The sequence below is a fragment of the Panthera leo genome, chromosome C1 (genome assembly GCF_018350215.1).
Source record: "Panthera leo isolate Ple1 chromosome C1, P.leo_Ple1_pat1.1, whole genome shotgun sequence".
Taxonomy (NCBI): domain Eukaryota; kingdom Metazoa; phylum Chordata; class Mammalia; order Carnivora; family Felidae; genus Panthera; species Panthera leo.
Window position 1 is genome coordinate 68,750 of NC_056686.1, and position 22,930 is coordinate 91,679.

General features: G+C 60.5%; 2 protein-coding genes and 1 long non-coding RNA gene across 10 annotated transcripts in view; 1 reads left to right on the top strand and 2 right to left on the bottom strand.

The window, feature by feature from the left end:
* Positions 1 to 5,766, bottom strand: part of LOC122227000 — an 8,053-nt gene extending 2,287 nt beyond the window's left edge. Inside the window, exons 1-4 of one of the 2 annotated variants that reach the window (XR_006205838.1) lie at positions 5,175 to 5,766; positions 3,549 to 3,677; positions 1,384 to 1,576; positions 663 to 830 (exon numbers count right to left, since the gene is read on the bottom strand). This is a non-coding gene — a long non-coding RNA (uncharacterized LOC122227000). The remainder of the gene's footprint in view (positions 1 to 662; positions 831 to 1,383; positions 1,577 to 3,548; positions 3,678 to 5,174) is intronic. The other variant, XR_006205839.1, reaches the window with a different exon arrangement.
* SAMD11 (sterile alpha motif domain containing 11) overlaps positions 1 to 10,255 on the top strand; it is a 22,604-nt gene extending 12,349 nt beyond the window's left edge. For 2 of the 6 annotated variants that reach the window (XM_042951092.1, XM_042951098.1), the window contains exons 6-16: positions 2,746 to 2,835; positions 3,009 to 3,143; positions 5,103 to 5,265; positions 6,360 to 6,475; positions 6,705 to 6,783; positions 6,867 to 7,381; positions 7,625 to 7,749; positions 8,113 to 8,223; positions 8,830 to 8,954; positions 9,076 to 9,231; positions 9,402 to 10,255. In XM_042951092.1, the coding sequence (XP_042807026.1) occupies positions 2,746 to 2,835; positions 3,009 to 3,143; positions 5,103 to 5,265; positions 6,360 to 6,475; positions 6,705 to 6,783; positions 6,867 to 7,381; positions 7,625 to 7,749; positions 8,113 to 8,223; positions 8,830 to 8,954; positions 9,076 to 9,231; positions 9,402 to 9,471 (1,685 nt within the window). In that variant the 3' untranslated portion in view covers positions 9,472 to 10,255. Of the gene's footprint in view, positions 1 to 2,745; positions 2,836 to 3,008; positions 3,144 to 5,102; positions 5,266 to 6,359; positions 6,476 to 6,704; positions 6,784 to 6,866; positions 7,382 to 7,624; positions 7,750 to 8,112; positions 8,224 to 8,339; positions 8,601 to 8,829; positions 8,955 to 9,075; positions 9,232 to 9,401 lie in introns of those variants that run through there. The other 4 variants (XM_042951096.1, XM_042951097.1, XM_042951094.1 and 1 more) reach the window with 4 other exon arrangements.
* On the bottom strand, positions 9,228 to 22,207 carry NOC2L (NOC2 like nucleolar associated transcriptional repressor). 2 transcript variants are annotated; one of them, XM_042951100.1, is made up of 19 exons: positions 22,151 to 22,207; positions 21,848 to 22,000; positions 20,227 to 20,401; positions 20,016 to 20,138; positions 19,216 to 19,333; positions 19,039 to 19,129; positions 18,343 to 18,421; positions 18,105 to 18,215; positions 17,505 to 17,618; positions 16,603 to 16,791; positions 16,110 to 16,249; positions 15,120 to 15,231; positions 13,409 to 13,522; positions 12,967 to 13,068; positions 11,538 to 11,681; positions 11,300 to 11,413; positions 10,187 to 10,322; positions 9,709 to 9,807; positions 9,228 to 9,395 (listed from the first exon to the last, which is right to left on the bottom strand). In XM_042951100.1, the coding sequence occupies exons 1-19, from the start codon at positions 22,174 to 22,176 to the stop codon at positions 9,289 to 9,291; spliced, it is 2,247 nt and encodes a 748-aa protein (XP_042807034.1). In that variant the 5' UTR covers positions 22,177 to 22,207; the 3' UTR covers positions 9,228 to 9,288. The 2 variants fall into 2 exon arrangements, with proteins under 2 accessions (XP_042807034.1, XP_042807033.1); XM_042951099.1 differs by having other exon boundaries at positions 19,216 to 19,336.
* Positions 22,208 to 22,930: the final 723 nt, after the last annotated feature.

Sequence of the window (22,930 nt, forward strand, 5' to 3'; positions counted from 1 at the left end):
AGGGGTGAGGCAGGAGAGTGCTAGCTCAGAAGCTCCTGGGGTCATCTCAGAGGGTCATCTCAGAGGGACGGCTCCTGGGGGCAACAGGAGCTCAGAAGGAGGGGGCAGCTGGGGGACACCGCGCCCCTCCCCCAACAGAGGAGTAGGCCAGAGGGGACTTGGCCACAGGGCTTTGCTGCAGAGAATGGGGCATGGCTGAGCTTCGGCTAAAGGGGAGGTAAGAGGAGCTGGCAGGGGTCCCTTGCAGTCCTACGGACCCCGGGCAGGGAAGTTTCCGGCAGTGGCTACAGCTCTCAGAAAGGCCGGGAAGAAGACGGTCATCCCCCATTAGTGCCCCCAGGCGTGCCTGTGCCTGGGAAGGCCTTTGTGGGGTGGGTGTGAGGGGGCTGCTTCTGGAGCCTTGTTGGAGGCGGCTGAGCAGGCAGCTGATAAAATCTAATTGCCCCATCGATCGGGCGGAGCTGCGGGAGCCACACAGTGATTGAGATATTCTAAGCCAGCAGGCCCTCCCCATGCTGCCCGTACACATGGAGACCTCCCCACGGCACACAGCACGAGTGTGCATGCGTGCCCTGCTCCCAGCTGGGGCTGCATGCCTGGGGCCTTCGCGTGGCCCCGCACCCAGCTCACACCCCGTGTCTGGGTGTCACCATGCCACACACCTGTGTCCTCACTCTCACTTTACGCTGAGATGGGCGTACAAGCGTGTCAGGGGTCACAGGTGCTCTGCATGGAGTGTCACATGTGTGCGCCGTGCCCAGGTTTTGTCAGAGTTTGCCCTCTCCTCGGGGCTGCAGTCCCCCATTGGCTTCCACTTGTGCCTGTGGGCCCTTGGGTGGAGACATTTGCCTGCCGTCACCTCCTCTTGCTTCTCCGGGAGCCGCTTGTCAATCTTATTCCCACAACCCCGGCCCTGGTCCTTCCCTGGATCCTAGACAGGAAGGGCCGCGGAGGACTGTGAGGGGCTCAGCTGGGGTCCGTGCTGGCATCTTACAACTGTGTATGTGGGTCTATGAGTGAGTGTGGCCCTCATCAGGGACTGGTGGGCCCCCAGATCTCCATGGCGGGATCTTACTGTAGTCCCGGGGCTGAGTCTCACTGTGGGCCCTTCTGCCTCCAGCAGCACCTCCCCCAGACAGAGGGGAGCCTTCATCCCCCAAGAGAAAGGGGAAGGGGAGGTTCCACTGTGGAAAATGGGAAACAGAACTCAGGGAAGTGAGGGTGCCGGGTTCTTTGCTAAACCCAGAAGGGGTGTATGCAGGATGCGGTGTGGACCCAGCCCAAAGCCACTTCCAGGCCCAGCACAGCTGGATGTTGTGGCCCTCCTGCCCTGAGGCCCCAAGGCTGTTGGGGGCTGGCCCTCATGCTGGTTGTGCCCCCTACCTGTCCTGCCAGGTCACTGAGGTGGGGACCCTTCAACCAAGCAGCGAGGACCTCGTCTCCCAGGGCAGGGGTTGGGCTGCCGAGCCCAGGCCAATGGCAGCGAGGTGGCTGAGATCAATAAGTTATTAGCACCATTCTGTCAGCTGTAAAGTGGAGATTGATCGGCCTCTCACTGCTGCCGCACTTCCCCGGCCTGATAAAAATGACAGATTAAGGGAATAAGAGAAAGGAATTAGGCTCTGGGAATTAGGCTTCTGGGAAGCCTGCCTTGCTGAGGTGTCATGGCAGGCCTGGTTCACAGAGCGGGTAGCCCCCTCACCCCACCCACCCAGGCGGCCTCTCAGGTCAGAGAGGGGGCCAGAGCACAGGATCTGGCCTGGAGGCCAGCACTGGGGTGGTCCCAGGAGAGCAGGGCATCTGCTGAGCTGTTCAGCAGAGACCCCCACCCCAGGCCCTGAGCTCAGGAAGGAGGGATTAGGGCCTGGGATGGAAAGGTGCTGCCTTGGGGAGACAGATGAGTATGTTTTAGATGCAGGACCTGAGAGAGGCCTTCGGGAGAGAAGTGGGGCTGCCCCTCCCCCCACTACTACGGCCAGGCTGTGTAGAGCAGGTGAGACCGCTCAGGGGCGCCCTCAGGAGCTCAGAGCCCAGCTGGGCAGGTAGGCAGGTGTGTGGCCGGAAAGGCCAGGGTGCTGGCTCAGGCCTTCTGAGGGCAGTGAGGGGTGTGGCCTTGGTGGAGGTACCCAGGAGTTGGTGTGGCAGGTGTGCCTGACCTTGGGGGCTTCAAGGTGGCCTTGGGGGCCTGCTGCCTAGGGACTTCCCTGAGCAGGTAGAGGATAGGGGAGGTAAAGTGGCTTCCAGTCTAAACCAAAGCCTTCCATTTCCCTTTAGCAGAATGACCAGGAGGGACCATTACTTTGTACAGGAGACTAATCTGGCTGGGTAGGGGCAGCAGGGTGCCTGTGGGGTCCTGAGTTGGCACCTGGGCTGTTACCACAAACCTCCTGTCACATACACACATACCCCAAAGCCCAGGATCAGAACTGTCCCTTGACCTGTCCAAAGTCTGGCAAGATGTCCTTTGGGAGCCTGGGCTGGGAAAGGCTTTGACCTGGCCAGGATCCAAGGGCACCTGAGCAATGATGGATTTGGTTCCCCAGCATCTCTACCACCTGGGCCTCCCCAGCCATGGTACGTGCCCCCTCCCCGTGGCACGATCCCCTACCCACGTGTGCTAGGCTCTGAGCTGAGGTTGGCGGGGACCGAGGCCTGGGCTGGGTCCCTCCCTGCCCCTGGCCTTCCCAGCCTCCATCCCCTCCAAGCCCTGAGACGCAGGGTGGGGCTCACTCTACCCTCCCCCAGGTGACCTGTTGGGCAAGAGGCCAGGCCGCACCCCCCACGTCAGCAGTGAGTGCCCACTGGAGAAGAAGGCACGAAGCAAGCCACCCCAAGGTGGGAACTCAACTTCAAGGTGGAGGGACAGGTCCCAGAGGAGGGAGGGGGTAACTTAGACCCTGCCGAGGCAAAATCAGCCCCACAGCAGGGTCTAAGAGGGGAGGTTCTGCTTCTCTCCCATGGTGGTATCTGAAGGAGAATCCCTTTACCTTATGCTCCTCCCAACACAGAGACTCTGTTGCTGCCAGAACTAGGGCCCAGCATGGCCCCTGAGGATCACTACCGCCGGCTTGTGTCTGCCCTGAGTGAGGCCGGCACCTTTGAGGACCCGCAGCGTCTCTACCACCTGGGCCTCCCCAGCCACGGTATGTGCCCCCTCCCCGTGGCACGATCCCCCACCAAGTGTCTACCCACATGTGCTAGGCTCTAACTGTCCCTGGAGGCCTCTGCTCAGTGTGAAAAGAGGCCCTGGGGTCTTTGGCTGCTAAGACCAAATCTGGGTCTGGATGTGGGTCTGTAGGCCCCTCGGTCCCTACAGGCCCCTTGTAGGTGGGCAATGAGGAGTCACTCTCCTCCCCTTCTGCCCAGGCAGCCACTTGCCTGGGCAGATGTGGGGGATCCCCCACCTGCATACCCCACTGTCTCCCAGACTGTCTAGCAGACCCATGCCTCACTTGTGACACGCAAGCACTGTCATTTCACAGACACAGAAAACAGAGTCTGAGGTGAACCCCGGTGAGAGTGGGAGGTGGGGACTGAACCAGGCCCACCTGCTTCTCTCCAGTACATGCAGCTTCTCTTTGTCCCTGGGTCTATATGCTGTAGTCCTTCCTACTCCAGCTGTCAGGGCCATGTGTGAGATTGTGCTAGCCACCTCACCTGGGGGTCAGCCTGGGTCTCTAGGTGGGAGGGGCCAAGAGGAGGGGAGTAGTCAGGCTAGGACATCCAGAAGGCAGGATGGGCTGCAGTTGGGATGTGGCTACCAGGACCTCACTGGTGCTCAGGAGAAGCTCCAGCTGGAGGCGGGGACCCTGCCCCACCCGGTTCCCCACCCTGTGCTCTGTCCATCTGTCCTTCCTGCCTCTCATGGACACACCTCACCCACCCACCATCTGGCACCCGGACCAGCTGCACCTTGGCCTGGCAGACCCCAGCCCCCGGTGCTGCCGCTAGCTTGGCTTTTCTGGCTGGAGGTGGGTGAGGGGTGCTGGGAAAGGGGGCAGGATTTCTCCTTACACAAGGCACTGTCCCCCAGGGCAGTCAGGCACCGAGAGCCTGAATAATTCACCAAATGTTAATAATTTAAAAATCTTCCTTTTTAATTGCTTTCCCTGCCCTGCCTGGGGCCCGCTCGGCTGGCCTGCGCGGGGGAGGGGGCGCCGGCCACCGGGGAGCAGCACCGGGAGCCGGGCTGTCAATCATGGCCCTGCGCCGCCGCCCCCGCCGCGGAGCCGACTGTAAATAACCGAGGCCGTCGGGCGGGCGCGGGGGCGAGGGGCCCCGCTGGGATCGATGCAGGCGGCCGCGCCGGCTGGGCTCTGCGGGCTGGCACCCGGCCCGGGCAGGGCCCACCTCCGCTTTTCGGGTAATTAATTTATAAACAGGCGGCGGCGGCGGCGGCCACGGTTGGGGCTGCGCAGGGCGGGGGGGGGAGGGGGGGGGTGGGGGGGGGAAGGGTGACAGTGGGAGTGGGGGAAGACTCAGAGGCCCGGCCGAGCAGGATGGAGGGACCCGGATGCGGAGCAGAGGGCTAGACTCCTCGAGTGTGCACGGAGTGTTACCGGGAAGGAAGTCACCTGGGCATCGTCTGTCCGGGGCTGGAGACCCATCCCCACGCCTCCAGGAGCAGGCCTGCCTGAGGATCCCTCACTCTTGGGTCTTTGCACAACACCATCCCTCAAGGCCCCCTGCAGCCTTGATCTCCATAACCTCTGAACTCCTGTCAATATCAACATTCAGAGGCCACAGAATCCCCTGAAAGGGAGGCCTTCCCCTCCCTCCCACTGCATCTTGGTTACTGGCATCCCCACATCGCTTTCAATGCTAACCTGCCCCTCTCTCAATACAGGTGGGTGCCTCCCAACCCCCACTCCCAGCGCCATACAAAGCTAGCCGCGCTGTTAAGGGTTTGGTCTCCCCTGCCCTGTGGCCTTCTGTTCATCTTTCTGTCCCCAGGACCAAACGGCAAGGTCGCTCTGAGGACATGCTCTCATCAGCACCTGGTCTCCTTGGTGTCCTTGGCCAGTGTCCTATGTTCCCCAGCCCTGGGGGAGTCTGGCCTCTAGACCACCACTGACCATCCCCACCCACCCCAACCCCCCCAGATCTCCTGAGGGTCCGGCAAGAGGTGGCAGCAGCATCTGTGAGGAGCCCCAGTGGCCTGGAAGTCCACTTACCCTCATCCACGGCAGGTCAGCGCCGAAAGCAGGGCCTGGCTCAGCACCGAGAGGGCACCGTGCCAGCTGGCACCCCATCCTTCTCAGAGAGGTACTGGGTGCCCACATCAGAAAAGGCCCCATATTCTCTTCGCTGGCTTCTCAGATACACCTAGCACCTGGTTTCTGCAGGTCACGTCCACAGCCTGCATCTGCCCTCAATCGTGCACACACTCTCCTCCCCCGCCACAGTCACACGCAGCCATGTTGGTACAGAACGTGTGCCAGGCAGTGTGCTGGCCCTAGGTTCATGGTCTGACCCCCGAGTTGGTCAGAGGCCTAGAACACTCCTGGAATAGAATGTGTGTGTGGGGGGGGGGGGGGGTGACCCCTGCTCTGGCCAGGGTGCTAAGGGTGATGGCACTTTCCGTTGAGCAACTGTGGGACTGGCTGAATCCAGGTGCTCCAGAAACAGCTGAGGGCTTTGCTCCCCCAACAGGTAGGTGTGGGGGCTAGAGGCAGATTGGGGGAGTCCGTGGAGAGGAGGGTGTGGAGGGGGCGGAAGGCAGAAGATGGGAGCAGTGCGAGGCCTGGAAACCTTGAAATCAGCCGAGAGCTGGGGAAGGGAGCCCTCGCCCCCCCCCCCCCCCCCCCCCCGCCCTCCGTCCACCTGCAGAGGCCAAGGGGTGAGCGAGCTAGGGGGCGGGAAGGGCTGTGGCGGCTCTCGGTGGTCTCCAGCCGGGCCCCGGGGTACAACCCCCAACAACGCCGAGCCCCCAGCCCCCCGCACCGCCCCCCCAACGGAGCGCTATCTGCAGCTGCCTCCACCGCCTCCAGGATTGCAGCTAATTGCGCCCCCGCCCCCCTAGCCGCCCAGGGTCCATGGGGAGCGGGGAGGCGGGGGCCCGGCGCGCCCCGCGCGGTAATTACCGCTGCAGTCGCCGCCGCCCGCCGGGTCAGCGCCTCCGCGCCGCCGCCGAGATTAATTGGCGCCGCCAGCCGGGGGCGGGGGCGGCGCGCGACCCGGAGCCGTAACGAGCGGTGCATCGACCGCCCGCGGGGCCGGCAATTAGTAGAGGCGGCGGCGGCGGCGGCGGCGGGGGGGCGGGGGGGTGGGGGGGTGGGGAGCAGGGCAGTTACGCGAATAGAGGGGGCGCGCGGGGCCGGGGCCTGCGGCGCGCACTCTTACCGCCCCGTCGTCCACAGGGAACTGTCGCAGCCGCCCCCCTTGCTGTCGCCCCAGAATGCCCCTCACATCGCCCTGGGCCCCCACCTTCGGCCTCCCTTTTTGGGGGTGCCCTCGGCCCTGTGCCAGACCCCAGGTGAGGAGTAGGCGGGTGCGCGACCCTGTCCTAAGGGGCTCGTGAGCGCGCACGCCGGGAGGCCGTTGGTGTGGGTGCACCCGGGTTTGCCTATGACCGACCCGGTTTCCACGAGGGCTTCCGTAGTACCTACCCTCGCCCCTGCCGAAGCCAAGGACGGACCAGGTGGGCTTGGGCGGCCCTAGACCACTCGGCCACCTGGCCTCGTGGTCTGTCCCCTTCCCACCAGGTTACGGCTTCCTGCCCCCTGCCCAGGCGGAGATGCTCGCCCGGCAGCAGGAGCTCCTGCGGAAGCAGAACCTGGCCCGGTAGGTGCCGTGGCGACCGGTGAGGAGGAGGTGGCCCTGCCGAGCCACATGACCCACACTACTGTCTGCTTTTCCCGGTCCAGACTGGAGATGTCGGCAGAGCTGCTGCGTCAGAAGGAGCTGGAGAGCGCGCACCGGCCGCAGCTGCTGGCGCCGGAAGCCACCCTGCGCCCCGCCGACGGCGCCGAGGAGTTGCAGCGGCGCGGGGCCATGCTGGTGCTGAGACACAGCTCCGCGCCGCTGCTGGCCCTGCCCCCCCAGGGACCCCCGGGCCCCGGCCCACCCACCCCTCCCCGGGAGCCTGTCCGCCGAGCCCCTCGGAAGGGGGGACCCAGCCCTGCCTCAGCCCACTCCAGTGAGTCCAAGGAGACCACGGGGGCTGGGCTCTGGGCACAAGATGGCTCTGAGGATGAGCCCCCAAAGGATTCAGAAGGAGAGGACCCTGAGATGGTGGCCGCCGGGGGCCAGGGCCCCACCCTGGGCCAAGCCCCAACCGGAGGGGCCAGCCCTGAGGGGAAGGGGCTTCTCTCAGGGTCCATGCTGCCCCCTCCACTGCCCCTGGGCTTACCCTACGCCGTCAGCCCCTACTTCCACACAGGTGGGCATCCCCTCTCCACGCTTTAGATCCCTCCAGGGGTGGAAAGAATCCTAGCTCCCCTTCTGCGCCCCCTCCCCCCACCACGCCCTGGGTCTTAGGGAGGGTGTCCGTGGGAAGAAAAATCCTTTTTAGTGTTCAGTCCAACATCTCTGAACATTTTGGGCAAAGGTCAGCAGACAGGGGTGGGAGCCTAGGAAAGAGCTGGCCATAGTCCTAGTAATACCACCCCCCCCCCCAACCCAGGCACCATGGGGGGACTCTTCATGGATGGGGAGGAGACCACAGCCCCTGAGGACCTCAGCAAGTGGACAGTGGACGATGTCTGCAGCTTTGTGGGGGGCCTTTCTGGCTGTGGAGAATATGCACCGGTGAGGGGGGTGGGGGGACACCTTCCTCAGATGGTTCCGAGCGCCTCTCCCCGCCCCTCCCCATCTCCCCTCCTCAACAACAGTGTGTGGGGAGGAGGGGGATGCCGTTGCATGCTTCCCCCTGCCCTGTGCCGCGTCAGTGCCTCTGCCTCCAACACTGGCACGTACACGCTCAACACACAGACCTTCCTTCCATTTGCAAGCTTTTCTGACACACCGTGCCAGCAGCTTCCCTTGGCCCTGCTCTCGCTGGAGAGCCTTGAGGCAACCCCAGACACTCAGTATTTGGTGGGCTGGAGGGACTCAGCGGGGTGGGCGGGCACTGGTCCCAGCACTCAGGCCTGGACCTCTGCCCGCCCCCAGGTCTTCAGAGAACAGGGGATCGACGGGGAGACCTTGCCCCTGCTGACAGAGGAGCACCTCCTGACCACCATGGGGCTGAAGCTCGGGCCTGCTCTCAAGATCCGGGCCCAGGTGAGTGCCAGCTGGGGGCAGCAGTCTCCACACAATGGTGGGTCAGCGCTGAGGCTCTTTGTGGCTGCAGGCCAGCAACCCAGAAGGCCCCCCCACCCAGGCCCATCTCTCCGCAGGTGGCCAAGCGCCTGGGCCGAGTCTTCTACATGGCCAGCTTCCCTGTGGCTTTGCCACTGCAGCCACCAACACTACGGGCCCCAGAGCGGGAGCTCACCTCTGGAGAGCAGGCCCTGTCCCCAGCATTGGCCCCTTCCCCCTATGGTGGGGGGCACCCCCCTGCTGGGAGAGCCTCGCCCAAGCAAGAGAATGGAACTGTGGCTCTACTCCCAGGGCCTGCAGACCCCTCCCAGCCTCTGTGCTAACCTGGTGGGTGGACCACCCTAATCCCTAAGCCCTTCGGTGCCAGCAGCTCTGATACAAAGGACCCACTCCACAGCTTCTCTTCTTTTTGGTTTTGGATGCAAAAACAAAGATTTTTTTAAAGGAAAACATGACATCAAAGGAAAAGAGTTTCTGAAACTTTCTGGGAGTAGAGTCAGGTGCAGACAGCCTGGGGACCCAAACCTGAGCCCAGGCACAGGGACTCTGCATCCTGGGTACCTGCAGACAAACCAAAGAATGACAGAGGAGGCGGAGAAGGCACATCATGCCACACTGGCCTTGGCCATGCCTGCTGGCTCTCTCTGGAACCGGGACAGTTGTCTGCGAGATTCTCAGCATCCTGCCATCGGGTGAGAGGTCAGGGCAGAGTCCCACTCCAGACCAGCTTCCCTCACGGGGCTGATGGATCTAACCCAGCAGTGCGGTATGCAGTGTGGGCAGGCTCCATGGTGCTGGTTTCCATCCCCACAGCCGCCACTCCAGGGATCTGCACAGGGCTCGGTACTTTCTGGTCTTTCGTGTTGTGAAAATAAAGCCCAGTCCACCATCTACTGCCCTCCCCCGCACTGCGCAGGCCCTGGCCTCGGGTCTCAGCACCGACCAAGAAGACACAAGCCTGGCTGCCTGGTAAGGTGGGAACACTGCACGGCAGTCCCCGCAGGCCCCGCCCCAGGCCGGCAGCCCTCAATCCTCCTCAGAGAGCTGTAGTTCCTCCAACTCATCCTCTGGTCCCTGGGCCAGCCGCCACAGCTCCCCGAGGTGCAGCCCCGCCTCTGTGTCTGGGTCTCCATCTGCAGGGAGAGACCGAGGCTACATAAATTCTGCTTTATCAGGAAGAAGCCAGCCTTGGAGATTACTCATCGCTAATTAATCACAGCCCTAATTAATTTATTGGTGCCACTGTTACTGGCTGCCAGAGCCAGCGGGAACGGAGCAGCTGGTGTGGCAACCTCAAGGAGGGGTGTGAGCCCAACTTAGAGCCATTCTCCCACCCAATGGCCCCACCCACCCACCGACGAAGTGACGCCCACGACAGCCTTGGGTTCCTGAACAGACAGGTTCAAAGGGCCACAGCACCACCCCTCACTCCCAGGAATCACTCACCCTTGGCATTGCTGATTTCCTCTTGGTTGCTAAGGCTGCCATCCTCCTCCTCCTTTTCCTCCTCTACCCTCTGCCAAGCTCTCGGGGACCCAGGCATCCCTGGGGACCAAGAAGAGCCCATGGGAGTAAGCCCACCAGCAAATACATACTGGGGACAGCTAATGTAGGAGTGTGGGCCAGGCTCACAACCCCGCACCCACCCACCCTTCCCTCAGGCCCCCTTCGTACAGGTGGAAAGGATTCAGAAGTGTCCAGCCAATAGTACAGGTGAGGGAATAAGGTCTTGGGACACGTGTCCCAACTCTGGGAGGCCCTCACCTCAAAGCAAGTGAAGTGGTAGGAGAAGGGGCACCGCAAACGTGAGCAGCCAGGGGAAACAGGCACCCTCTTCTGGTTCCATGGGATGTGTCAGGAAGCCTTCCAGGGCCACCTACCCCTTCCCCACAGGGAGCTCAGGCTCAGGAGTCCAGGCCCCTACCTCTCTCTGAGAAATCCACGGTACTGTCTTCCTCGTCACTGTCCCGATCAAAGAGGTCCTTAAATTCCACTCTGTCTTCATTCTTATTGCCTCCCACTTTCCGCCGCTTTATCTCTGGGAAGTTCAAGTCTTCCAGCTGCAAAGACCCAAAGCCAGAGTGGTGAGGGTGGTCTGGTGGCCATGAGAGAACCCACCTGGCCCAATCCCCAACCCACCATGTCTCAGCCCTGGGCCCCACCCTCCACCTCAAGGCTTAGCTCACAGCCACAGCTGGGTCACATCATGCGTCATGCAGCAAGAGCCCTGACCGCAGCTACTGTCCTTCCCTCCCATTCCCAAAGACAGACTTTACCCAAACCCGGCATCCTATTCCCTTTTCCATTTCCCTTCAGGCCTTGCCTCCCAACCCGTCCCCACACAGACTCTGCTTGGCCAACTTGGTAGGCATCACTGGGTAGGACTCCTGGACAGCCACCCTGCCAGGCAGGTGAGGGGGCCCCAGCCACGCACACTGGCCACTAAGTACCATCAAAAGCATAGTTACATCCACTGGCTGAAGGCCCAGCTATAGCCCCCCCCACCCCCGCCACCTTTGTGTCTCCACGTCTTTAGCCATCACGTCATGGGATTGCAGACCCATGATACCAGGACAGGGATACAGTCACAGGCATGCCACTCAGCACGAAACTGTCCCCTCAAGTCACACCATGCCACACCCACCGGCACAGCTCCTCCTGCCCCTCCCTGCCTGCCCTCCTGGTGTCCACAGGCTGGCCTGAGAAACAAGGTCAGTCTGGCCACTTATTCCCCCCAAATCCCCAGCCCAGTCAGGCCTGACAAGGGGTAAGGACCTCCTCCTGGAGGTCATGAGAGAAGCCCCCTGGTCACCCAGTAATGCATGATGTCTGCCCCTCCAGAGCAGCCCCAGGACAGGCTGCAGCTGGGAACAGGCCCCAACCGTCCTGGTGACATCGTCCCTGAGACTATTTCCTCCCACAAGCCCCCTTCCCCACTCTGGTCTTAAAGTCAGAGCCAGGGTGCTAGACCCTGGTCTCAGAACAAACCAGGTGGTCATGCCCACATCCCCGCTCCGAACCTCCTCTGCAGACATACCCGCTCTTTGCCACTGATCTCCAGCTGGATCTCTCGCTCTCTCAGCTTCCGCCACTGGCTATAGTACTTGGTGAGAGGTGTCCCCTCTTCTCGGGTCTGCTTCTCCCAGGTGTCCTATGGGGAGAGGTTCAGGATCATGTCCACCCTGGGGAAACCTCCAAACCCCAGCCCTACACTGACCAGTGCCCTCAGGCAGTGCTGCCCACCCCACCCACCCAGACACCAGCTCCCAACTGACCACTGCATGCTGGTCAGCCACACCGAAGGAGGCCCTCTGGCGGCGACTGCAGATATACTCAGCGTTCTCCTGCACCTTCTCTAGCAGCTGGCGTAGCTGCCGACAGTAGTTGGCCACCTTGCATTCCCGGAGGAAGGATTTCAACTGCAAAAGGAAGGGGGGAGGGGCGGGGGGGGCGCGGTGCTCAGCCTAGGTCCAGGCACAGACCATGATCTGCCGGGATCACACATGACCACGGGAGGCGATGGGGGAGCAGGAAACATGTGTCTCACAGCCCTAGCGCACACAGTTGGGGAACGGGGCAGTTACGTTGGTGTGGGGTGGGGGCCGCGGCGTGGTGCCACATGACCCTGTTGCCTGGGCCCTGTGGGGGCTGGACAGCAGACGGCCCACCCTACGGGCCGGGCAGAGGAACAGGCGGCATGGATCTACCCTCCAGGTCACATCCCACCCTCAGCCTGTCTGTGTAAATAAAGCTGTATTGATACACATCCACACTCCTTCACTTAGGCATTTCTGCGGATTTTTTGTACTTCAAAGAGGAGACCTGAGCAGTTGTGAGAAACCACATGACTGTAAAGCCTGAAATACCATTTAGCTCTCTCTGCCAGAACAGTTTGCTGACCCATGTTCTAGACCATGATTCTGGGACCTGGAGTCCAGAAATAAAGCCTTGCCTACACGGCCACATGTGTCCGGATGGGCCTCGGAACCAGGAGCAGTTCGGGTGTGGGCAGCCCACCCCTACTCACCAAGCAGGCCTACAGCTGGGGGAGCTGACTCTGCCCACCAGAATCAGGGACAGGACCTGGCCCTTCCCGTGAAAGGCCCCTGCCTCCTTGAGATGGCAAACACCTGGGCTGAGAGCAAATGGACCTCTGACAGGCCCAGAAGGGACTTGTGAGAGAAAGGACTCCAACCCCACCCTTGTGTCACCTGAAGGAAAACTGAGGCAGGGTTGGTGCTGAGGCTGACCGGGACTTCCTCCTGCCCCAAACCCGCATGCAGGACCATTTGGGAAAGTATACAGTCAGGAGACCAGCCTGACCCAGGGCTGGGGGGCCGGGTCCAGCCCGCTCCACCAGGACTACTCCTAGAAGAGAATTCTTGGTCGGTCTGGTCCCTGGGCTGTGACAGGCCTGGGGAGGAGCTAGCAAGTCCGAGGGTCCCCGTTAACTCGCCTGCGCCAACCCCACCCCTCAGGACCCCACACCCCTATGTTCGTGCTACCTATGATGAGGCAGCGCCAACATGAAACCCCGCAGCAGGTTAGGCTCTGCCACTGACCCTGTGTGGCTGTGACAAGGGTGCCTCCTTCTGGCCCCTGTGTCAATGGGAAGCTGAGCCCGTGAAGACAGCCTAGTCTGCTACGAAGCACGCCATCAAGGCATCTGGGAAAGGAAGAGGGAGCCGGACGGCTGGCACACACCTGCAGCACAGCGGGCAGCGCCAGTTCGGGGAAGGCAATGCTCTGGGCCTGGCTGTGCAGGTACTCCAGGGTGAGGTCGTACAGCTGCTCCACCAGACCATCCTGAGGCAGCAGAGAAGAAAGGAGAACGTCAGGGGAGATGGGAACACAGCCCTCTTCACGCCTGCTTGCTATCAGGGTGGAAATCGGAGGACGTGCCTCCACAGCCTCCCCGGAAGCCACACTCTGGCTCAATATGGCTGAGGCCAAGGAGCACAACCTCCCCCGCAAGAGACCCACGAAGGCCCACACAAACTGGAGGGCAGCAAGCCCCCTCCCGTCCACACTAACTGGACTCCAGTCACCCCGTACGCTGACCTCGGTGCCCTAGAACATCCTGCTATGACCCCGCCCAAGGTATTTTCCCAAGCGTCTCCACAGGAGGCCTGGAGGCCAGCCTTACCCGGTATGCCTTCTCCTGTAGGTTGACCTTGGACAGCTTGAGGATCACAGTGAAGTTGATGGGCTTGGAGCTCATGCGCCCTGGCCTCTTATTGAAGTCGACCTGCTGGAAAACCTGTCCCAAAAGCCACTTCAGCTCGGCCTGCTGTGCCTCATGCCCCACTGTATCCCACCCCCCCCCATCTGTACCCCACATCCTTAGAGGCCCCAAAACCAGGGAGAGGTAGCCACATGCAGTGCCAGTCCTGTGGCCCCAGAGACCCCCTCCCTTCCAGAGCTCCAGCCTCCAAGGGCATCACTTCATTGCAGAGCGGGATTCTGGCCAACGGGGGCAGGATCAGAAGCACACCCGTGCACACTGCTACCGACCCTCTCCTAAAACCAGACCCAGAAGCCCTAAGAACCAGTGTCTGGAAACAAAAGAAAGGTCCTTTCTGTACAGGGTCACTGACACTGCAACGTCCTCACCCATGACTGCATTCCCAAGGCCTGGTCCCAACCCCAAGGCTGCATCCTGGGAGTGATATGCCAATGGCCAGAGGGTCTCAGCAAGGGCCTGAGGAGCTCATAACTCCTCATCCTCCACAGAGACCACAGGCTGTGCCCATCGGCCTCTGCCTCTCAGGGAAGTCCTCCCCGTGTCCGAAGGCTGCGGGCTGTCCTGGGATAGCGGAGCAGGAGCCATGCCTGGCCCCTCCTCACCACCCTCGCGCAGGGGTGATCCAGGATGTTGTCCTGAGGGGGGTGGGTGGCCGATGCTGAAGATACCACAGAGCAGAGGATGATGCTTCACAGCTGAGCTCAGCACAGCTCCAGATAAAAAGCACCCATGACTGTGCTAGTAACAGGTTTCCCTAGGGGAGCACTGCCCTTTCTCTAGCCTGGCTCAGCCTGAGGTGGAGCAGGGGCTGCTCTCAGCACCCCTTCCCACCCACCCAGGGAGGCAAGGGCAAAAACGCCCTGGGTGCAAAGAGCTTTCCTTCTGCCTCTGTGACTTATTTTCTCTGGAAAGGACAGGCCTGCACCTGTGGATGTAAAAAGGACATGCCAGTACAGCTATGGCATGCTGACGCAGGGATCAGTACAAGGGCTGTGCAAAAAGAAAACACGAAATCAGAAGAGAAACCCCAGGGGCTCCCTTCTCTCCCCTACTTTGGTAAACCGGTGCAGACCACAGCTCTGGCCACATTGAGCCACTAATCCGGCCCATCCAGCAGGTGGCACTAAGGGCCTCTCTAGTAGGGAGATGTGAAGTCCTAAGTATAAGGTGGGGTGGGGCCTAACCCCCGGGGCATGCAAGCATGCACACAGATCCACACAGACACGCAAAGACACACGCATACACAAAGGAGCGTGCAAAAAGAAACGCAGCTTTGGAATCAGATCTAGGGTTCCAGCCCAGCTCTCCTGCCCACTGGAATAGACTCAAGCGTGTCCTAAAACCAGCACCCTCAGGCCAGCCCTGCAGAGCAGCTGTCCTTGTTCTCCCTGCCACTCGCCTGCCAACACACACCCCAGCTGGGGCAGGGAGCAAGGCACTGCACAGAGCAATGTCCTCATAAAACCTCCTCTACAGAGGAGAACACCAGCACTCAGGAGGGTTACACTGCATCTCGGGATAGGCGGTCTGTGCGCAGCAAGGAGCGCCTCCAAGCAGACCACAGAGGCACTGTGTTGCCCCCTCCCACCCCAAGCGACGGGCACCCTCTCACCTCCAGTATGAAGGGCAGCACTGGGATGAAGGTGCCGGTGCTCTCCGAGAGCAGGGTCAGAGCACGCACGCAGTGCATGCGCAGGGGGTAGAAGCGGGCAGTGGGAACCAGCCTGGGAGCATGGAAAGGCAGGAGTGAGCAGAGGCCCTAGCCTCACCATCCCAGCCTGGCTCCCCATGACCTGTTTCTATCCATGGGGCTCGAACCTCAGGAAGGGCCCCTCTTGGTCACTTCTGTCAGGGTCAGGGGCCACACCTGCTCTGATTCTTCCAGACAGAACAGGGCAGACCAAAAGTCCCCGACTAAAATCCGGGTCTTAAGGACCTGCCTCCTCACTCAATTATCGGGTGAGAGAACATCCCACGCGGCTTTTAACTTTATTTCACTTTAATGCAGGAGGAGAGCAGCGGGAGATGGTTCATTCAAAGCTTTCTTTCTTCCCAGCTCCCTGCTTTCAAGTCTCCTCCTTCAGGAGCACAGGGGCGACCCCTCCTGGCTAACAAAGGCAGCCACCTGGGCGCACGCGGCTCCTCCATTCTCTGCCCCCAGAAACCGAAGCTCAACGGTCACAACTGAAATGTGGCGCGTTGTACTAGACCCGCTGCCCAAGAACCCCATGGTAAGACAGACACCCAAACTCCCTTCAAACCGCACATAGTCCCTTCTACCCAGCATCTCCCAGAATGCATGAATCTGGGGCATTCTCCCATGCTGGCCTCTGGGCCACAGATGGCGCCAACCCCCCCCCCCCGTCCTTCCACAGGTGCTGCCAAGTAACAGACCCCAGGGCCCAGGGATGGCTCATACCCTTGGAGAACTAGCTCCTCCTGACCCTCCAGGATGCCTCCCTGTGTAACCCTCTCCTCTAAACCAGCCTCCCATGACCTTGTCCAAAGACAGTCTGTACAACCCTGACCCCCGTAACAGCCCACATACCCTGGCCCTGACCTCCTTTGGCCCTCAGGGTGACCCCGCCCATCCGTCACTCACTTGATGCAGCCAATTACCACTTGCGAGAGGGGGTAGATCAAGGGCTGCAGGGCTTCGCTGGGGTACACAGTGCTGAGGGCACGACACCACAGGTAGAGACAGTGCACGAACTGCCAGTTGTACACTGACTGGTAGGTCTCCTGGGCACAGAGTGAAGTTTGTTTCCAAGTCAGCCCAGGGGTCCCAGAAGGGTCCAGCCCTCCCTCACCCACGGGGTCCCAGCCAGCAGCCGCAGCGACCACCTACCCCACCCCCTCCCCGACCCACCCTCAGAGCTGCCCGCACCCTCCACCTGTTCCCCAAGCCCCCCCCCCCCCCCCGGCAAGGGCCCTGAGCCCTCCGAGACACTGGGATGTCTCTCCCCAGGGCTACACAGGAATACGGAGGCTTCCAAGGAGGTCCCAGCCCCTCAGCTGTGGAGCCCTAAGTATACGGTGGGGTGGGGCCCGACCCCGGACATGCCAACCCCCACCCCATAAGCCCAACCACGCACTTTCTTGCGTGTGGTCATGGCATTGCGCAGGTGGATGGCGAGCTGGCGAATGTAGAGGAAGGCATGCTGGTAGGCGATGCCAGTGTCCAGGGCAAGCAACTCGGTCAGGGTCCGCTGCATGAAGTTGATGAAGGGCAGGGTGCCGGGGGAGGTAAACTTGCAGTTCCTCACGTAGGTGATGTACATTTGCTGCCAGAAAGATCCCAGTCAGGGCCACCCGAGCTTCCAGGGCACTGTGCACCCGCTACCCAGCTCCAAGCCGCTGCCAGACACCCGGGCCTTTCCTCAGTGGGAGCCACGGCTGGCCACGTCTGCTGCAGACCCCTCCCCCTACGTGGCACACGCTCCTTGGGCCCTCTGCTGCTCAGCTGCCACACACGTGTACCCACCAATCTCACACACAAAGTCTGCCGCGCACGGAACAGGAGACTTATAGGGAGGGCGCGGTGCCAAGGAAAACGCAGCGCGAATAACTGCAGGAAGAGGCAAGGAGACCACGGAGGGACTGGGAAGGAGGGGCTAGAAAAGCTGCAGCTACAGGCCAGGCCCACGCAGGGGTTTCTAGAGGGTCACTGTGCGGGACACATCACCCCAGGCGTGCAGCCAAGCAGCAGGGTCCCTGTCCCTCTCCACACCCGATGTCCTCATCTGCTGAGGGGAGAGCTGTGCAGAGCAGTGTATGTGGAGCCCCAGGGGACCAAGAGCTCCCATCCCTGTCACTGTCCCCCACTTCCTAGGGAGAGAACTGCAGTGATGGCCCGGGTCAGCCCAGAGCCACAGCCTCAGCAAGAGGAGCTGACCACAAAGGCAGCCGCCCAGACCTCAGGCCAAGACTTTCAACCCAGACTCTAATGGACACAGACTGGGGGGCATCAGAGGCAGGAGCCGGGGGTCCACACTACCTTGAGGATAGGACTCAGGAAGACAGCCTTCTTGTGCCGACAGACCCTGACGAGGACCAGGAACGCCAGTACGCGCAACGTCTCTTCACCTGTGCTCCACAGAATCACCATCCTCTGCAGAAGGAGAGACATCACTGCCTGCCCCAGCCTCCCCAAGCCCAGCCAGAGGCCCCTGTGGCCACTGCTAGGAGACAGCCCTTCCCTAAGCACCTCAGGATAGAGCTACGGTTACACCTCAGTGAAAAAGTAACAAAAACGTGAAAGGTAACAGAGGCTCCCCAAGAAGGCTGTACCACAGAAACACAGCTTTGTTGTTAGGCACGCGTCCAGAAAGGCACGTTACGGGGCACCTGGGTGGCTCCGTCGGTTAAGCAGAAAGGCACGTTAGAACACAAGAAGAGCTCGTCTTGCTACAGCTCTTGTCAGCTGACAAGTGCCTGCGGCACCAAGGGCAGAGAGCTGACCGAAACAGAATCCCAGCAGGGCGTAGGGTGGGGGGCGGGTGCAGATGCCACCCCCACTCTGGCTGGGGGCGGGGCACGCTGGAGGGGTGGCCACACGCGCCTCCGATCACGGTGCCAAAGGGAGAGAGCCGGGTACCTTGAGTAGCACGCGGCACTGCTTGGGAAAGGCCAAGTAGTATGGCACGGAACTGCTGACGTGCTGGAGCACGGCCGCCGCTGCTGTCGCCTCCGTCACGCAGGCCACCAGCTGGGGAAGCAGGAGGGTCAGCGGGGCCCCAGACCCACTCACGTCTGGGACACAAGGAAGGACTGCACCACCGGCTTCAGCCAGGCCTCGCGGGATACAGGAGGCCCCCTCCCCGCTGGAACTGCACCTGTACGACTGAGCTCAGGTAGACCTTGACGTCCAGCCGGAGCTTCCCCCACAGCGGGCTACTGGACGGCTGCAGCACCCTGCAGAGAGACCAAGCCCACCCCATCTTGAGCGAACCCCCCCCGCACCGCACACCTCCCCCCAAAGCCCCCCACCCTTCACGGTGACTGCTCTCCCAGTGCAGCGGCCCCCTTCGCACAAGAGTCTGTGCCTGGCCGATGCCAGCAGCGCTCACGATACGTGTGTTTGCTGCCCACTCGCTCAAAGGCTATCCCCTCCACCATCACCTGTCAGCTTCCTCAGTGAGGCCCCTACCTACAGATACACACACCATCCCCAGAGCAAACAGCAGAAGAGTGGATGAGATATTCACTTGAAGAGGAAAAAAAGAGTGAAAGGGGGAGAATCCTGACCTAAGAAACCAGTGGTGCAAAGCCAAGCACACACTCTGGGCCCCCCGAGGAACTGTGGGCAGAGAATGTACCTTTTCAGAAGGAAAACAGAAAGGAGGAAGGACAAAGCCACCCAACCGGCCCCGCCCAGCCTCTCCCAGGAGCCCGGCAAAGGGCCTGGTTCCGTCTTCGGCATCCCTCTGTGCTGGTTGGGTCGAGAGGGGGACTGCCAGATCACAAGGCCTCTGCCTTCCCCAGTGCGCGGTCCTGACCACACCCCCCCTACCTCCCCTCTTCCCTTTCACCTGCTGTTGTCCTTGGGGGCTTTCCCAAACAGTAGCTTCTGGAGACAACCAAAAAGATCTCTAATGCAGAAGGTGACCAGGGCGTTGAACACTGCAATGAGGGGACCACAGATACCGCTCACAGGACAGAAGACAGAACAGAGAGCCTGCATCCCAGGTCCCCTCACCCCAGCTCACCAGCACTGTCCGTGACCTGGAATTTGCTGACTTCAGCACCTTCCTGGTCTCCTTGGGTGGTGACCACAGCAGCTCGGAATGCCTGCACAACTTCATGGAACAGCTTCGGAGTAAGGTGCTGCTAAATTAGGGATAAGAGGACCCAGAACGTTGGGGAAGCGGTCAGCGGTGTTGGACAGAGCAATAGGCAACCAGAGCTCCAGAAACATGCTGTGACAGAAAGGTACCCCTCGCCCACATTCTGAGACACGGAGCAGAGGTGGAGGCAGTGTTGCTGAGCCACGTGCAGGGAAAACAACAAAAAACCAGAGTCCAGAATCTTCCTGGAAGGGCAGGGAGCCTGGCTCAGGGGAGAGGCTGAAGGTCCCAGATCTGGATGGTGGCCTGCACCAGGTGGTTTCTAGGGTTCTCCCTTCTGTCCTTTCCTATCTCTGCAGAAACCAACGTAAAACCCTTGGAGGAAGGGCTCTAGCTCCTGACAAAGGCAGAGACTATGTCCTAACCCACGACAGACTTCAGGGAACAGGGAGCCCGAGAGAGACACTGAGTGGAAGAGAGCAGAAAGAGCCCCTAGAATCTCTGACCGAAGGGGAGAATGCAATCCTGGAGCCTCTTAGCAGAAAGGCAGAACCATGCGACATCCTTCACATGAGGGTCTGGTGCAGAAGAGGACCCCAGTGTGGGTGCTCAGAGAAGGGGCTCCTCCCGTCTGCCACAGACCCAGGTAACTAAAATGAGTCAAGGGCAGACTCCTAAAGGGGTGGGGGGTGTCCAGCTGCCCACGCCATGCCACTTCTCACCATTGCTGCCTGCTTCCACCTCTCAACCATGGCTAGGGTCACAGGAGCAGAATCCCTTTTCTTCCCCTTCAGTCCTCTGGGGACCTCATCCTCATCCGAATCTTCCTCCTCCCCACTTGCTTCCTGCACCAGACACAGAGGACCAGGCTGGAGCAGGATGCAGAGGCCATAAGTGTGCCCCTGCCCCCACCAACTCTGCCTAAGCCCTCACTTCCAACGTGTCGGGCAGAGCGTGCAGCTGCTCCTCCTCGTCCTCGGTGCTGTCCGAATCACTGAAGTTCAACAAGCTCTGGTCATTCTCCTGCAGGAACTTGTAGAACTCCGGGTCTTTGTCCTTCAGCCGAGAGAGCTGGTCCTTATGCTCAGACGCACGACCTTTACGCCGACTGAGAAGGCAGGGGTCGTCAAGTCCACAGGACAGGCATAGCCCACAGGACTGGGGAGTACGGGACGTGGGGTAAGGCTTCTTGTCCTCCACACTGCAAGCTCGCCAGCCTCCACAGGGAAGCTACAGGGCGTGATCTGCTCTCTCCACAACAGCTACCCACAACCAAGGTAGGGGATTTCCAGCAGTTAAGTTTTCAGCAGATTCCTCTCTCCCCCAGACTCCACACTCGCATAGCCAACTGCCTCAACACCTGCATTTCAAACCCACATACGACACCGCACTTGTGGTTTCCCCCAAACTTGCTCTGCCAGCACTCTGCTCCACCTCAGCTGCGGGTAACTCTACCTTTACAGGCACTCAGGTGAAAGACAGCCTCTGTCTCTCATACCCAGCATGCAATGTGCCATGAGACCGAATTGGCAAAAGCCCTTCAGAGCCTCTCATGCCTCCTAGTTAAACCAGCACCATCTCGGGGCACCTGGGTGGCTTGGTCGCTGAAGCGTCCGACTCCGGCTCAGATCATGATCTCACGGTCCGTGAGTTCGAGCCCCGCGTCGGGCTCTGTGCTGACAGCTCTGAGCCTGAAGCCTGTTTCAGACTCTGTGTCTCCCTCTCTCTCTGCCCCTCCCCTGTTCACGCTCTGTCTCTCTCTGTCTCAAAAATAAATAAACGTTAAAAAAAAAAATTAAAAAAAAAAAACCCAACACCATCTCTCAATTCTCCCAATTACCACAGTGGTCTCTCCCTATCTCCACACCCACCACCTCCAACCTACTCTCAACACAGCAACCCAAGTGACTCCTGAATTGCATGTCACAGGACGTGACTTCACAGCTCAAAACCCTGAGATGACTTCCCATTTTAGCGCATGTCTTATAAACTGTCTACAAAACCTGACCCCGTTATCATCTCTCCTGGTTCACCTCCTACTACTCTCCCCCTCGCTCCTCCATACACACTCACCTCTGTGTCAGACCCGCTCCCACTTCAGGAGCCTGGCTGTTCCTGCTGCATGAAATACCAAAGCATTCTTCCCGCCTGCGTGGCGTACTCCCCCAAGTCTCTGTCCAATTACCAGCTCTTCAAAGGGCCTTCTCCAGTAAACACAGCAACAGCTGGTGCCCAACACGCTCCCCATTTCTCTACCCCTTCTATTTTTCCTGTTTGCCGCACTCATTTCTTCTCACATACCACACGTCGTGAATCACCCGAGACTGAGCGAGCTCCTCTACACCAGAAAAGGGCCTATTATTCACCAATGTACGTTTGTCACAGAACACAACCTCAGCAAACACGGGAAGAAAGAATGAGTAAGGCGAAGGGTCTGGGGAAGGGGCCAGCGATCCTCAGGCCCCAGGACTGGTCAGCATACACGTGACGGGTGGGCCAGGACGGTGAAGAGGGTCTGGCTTTACAGACGTCCCGCGGGAAACGCTCCCCTCACCTGGACGAGGGGCTTCCGCCTGGCTTATCCAGACTCCGGTCGGCTCCACACGCCGCCCACGTCTCCGCTTCTGGGGCTCCTTCGGGATCCGATTCAGACTCAGAATCAAAGCCCGAAGCCAAGAACTCGTCCACCGTCAGCTCCGCCAGCCGCCTGCGGGTTACGACATCTGGATCAGGACTCCCTGCCAGGCCGGTTTGCCCCAGCCTTGCTGCACCAGGAACGCGTTTAAGCTCAAGGAGAGCCGCTGTGAATATAAGGGTCCCCTGGAAAGCCGAACCGATCCTCAGAGCCTCAACTTACCGCTTGGTGCCCCGCACCACCGCCATTACCGCCAAACCTCAGCGTGCGCCCGACTTCCGGCTCCAGAATGCCGTGCGTTAGCCGCACTTCCTCCAGGCGGGCCCCGCCCCCAATACCGCCCCTCCGCGCCCCACCGGTGGCTCTAAGTTTCTCCAGCGGTGGCTCCGGAGGCATCCAGGCGGAAGGGCGCATTCACATCCTCCTGGCTCCGGGCTCCCACGGTGGCCGGCGGAATTGGGGCTAATGGCGCAGGCCTGGTTCAGTCATGGGTCCCGCACACATCACTGAGTGAGGGGCCGTAGCTCTCGAAAATCGGGCAGAACTGCATATGATAGAATCCTGACCTGCTGCTCACAAATCTGTGCCCTTCCTGGTTCTAGGAGACAGTAATAGCGGTACCTGTCTGAGGGAAGAGAGGCCGGGACCTGGGGCAACCTCTCCCAGCCCTGCCCGCAGCCTCCCTAGAGCTCCATGGCACGTGCCTGTGAGATGTCAATGCACTGACAGTGGACAAAATGCATCCAGATGGAAACACTTGACAGAGAGGACTTCTATGCAACAAGCTTTTACAAATCAATAATAAAAACCCAACAACCTAGTAGGAAAAACGGTCTAGTTGAAAAGGCAATGCCTTGGATGGGCAGTTCGCCAAAAAAAACAACAACCAAAAAAAAAAAACACTGAGAGACAGGCAAGTCTCATCCGGATCAAACGAGGATGAGAATGATGAGAGTCATTACAATTTCACTGGACAGGCCACATCACGGGGCGGGAGCGGGG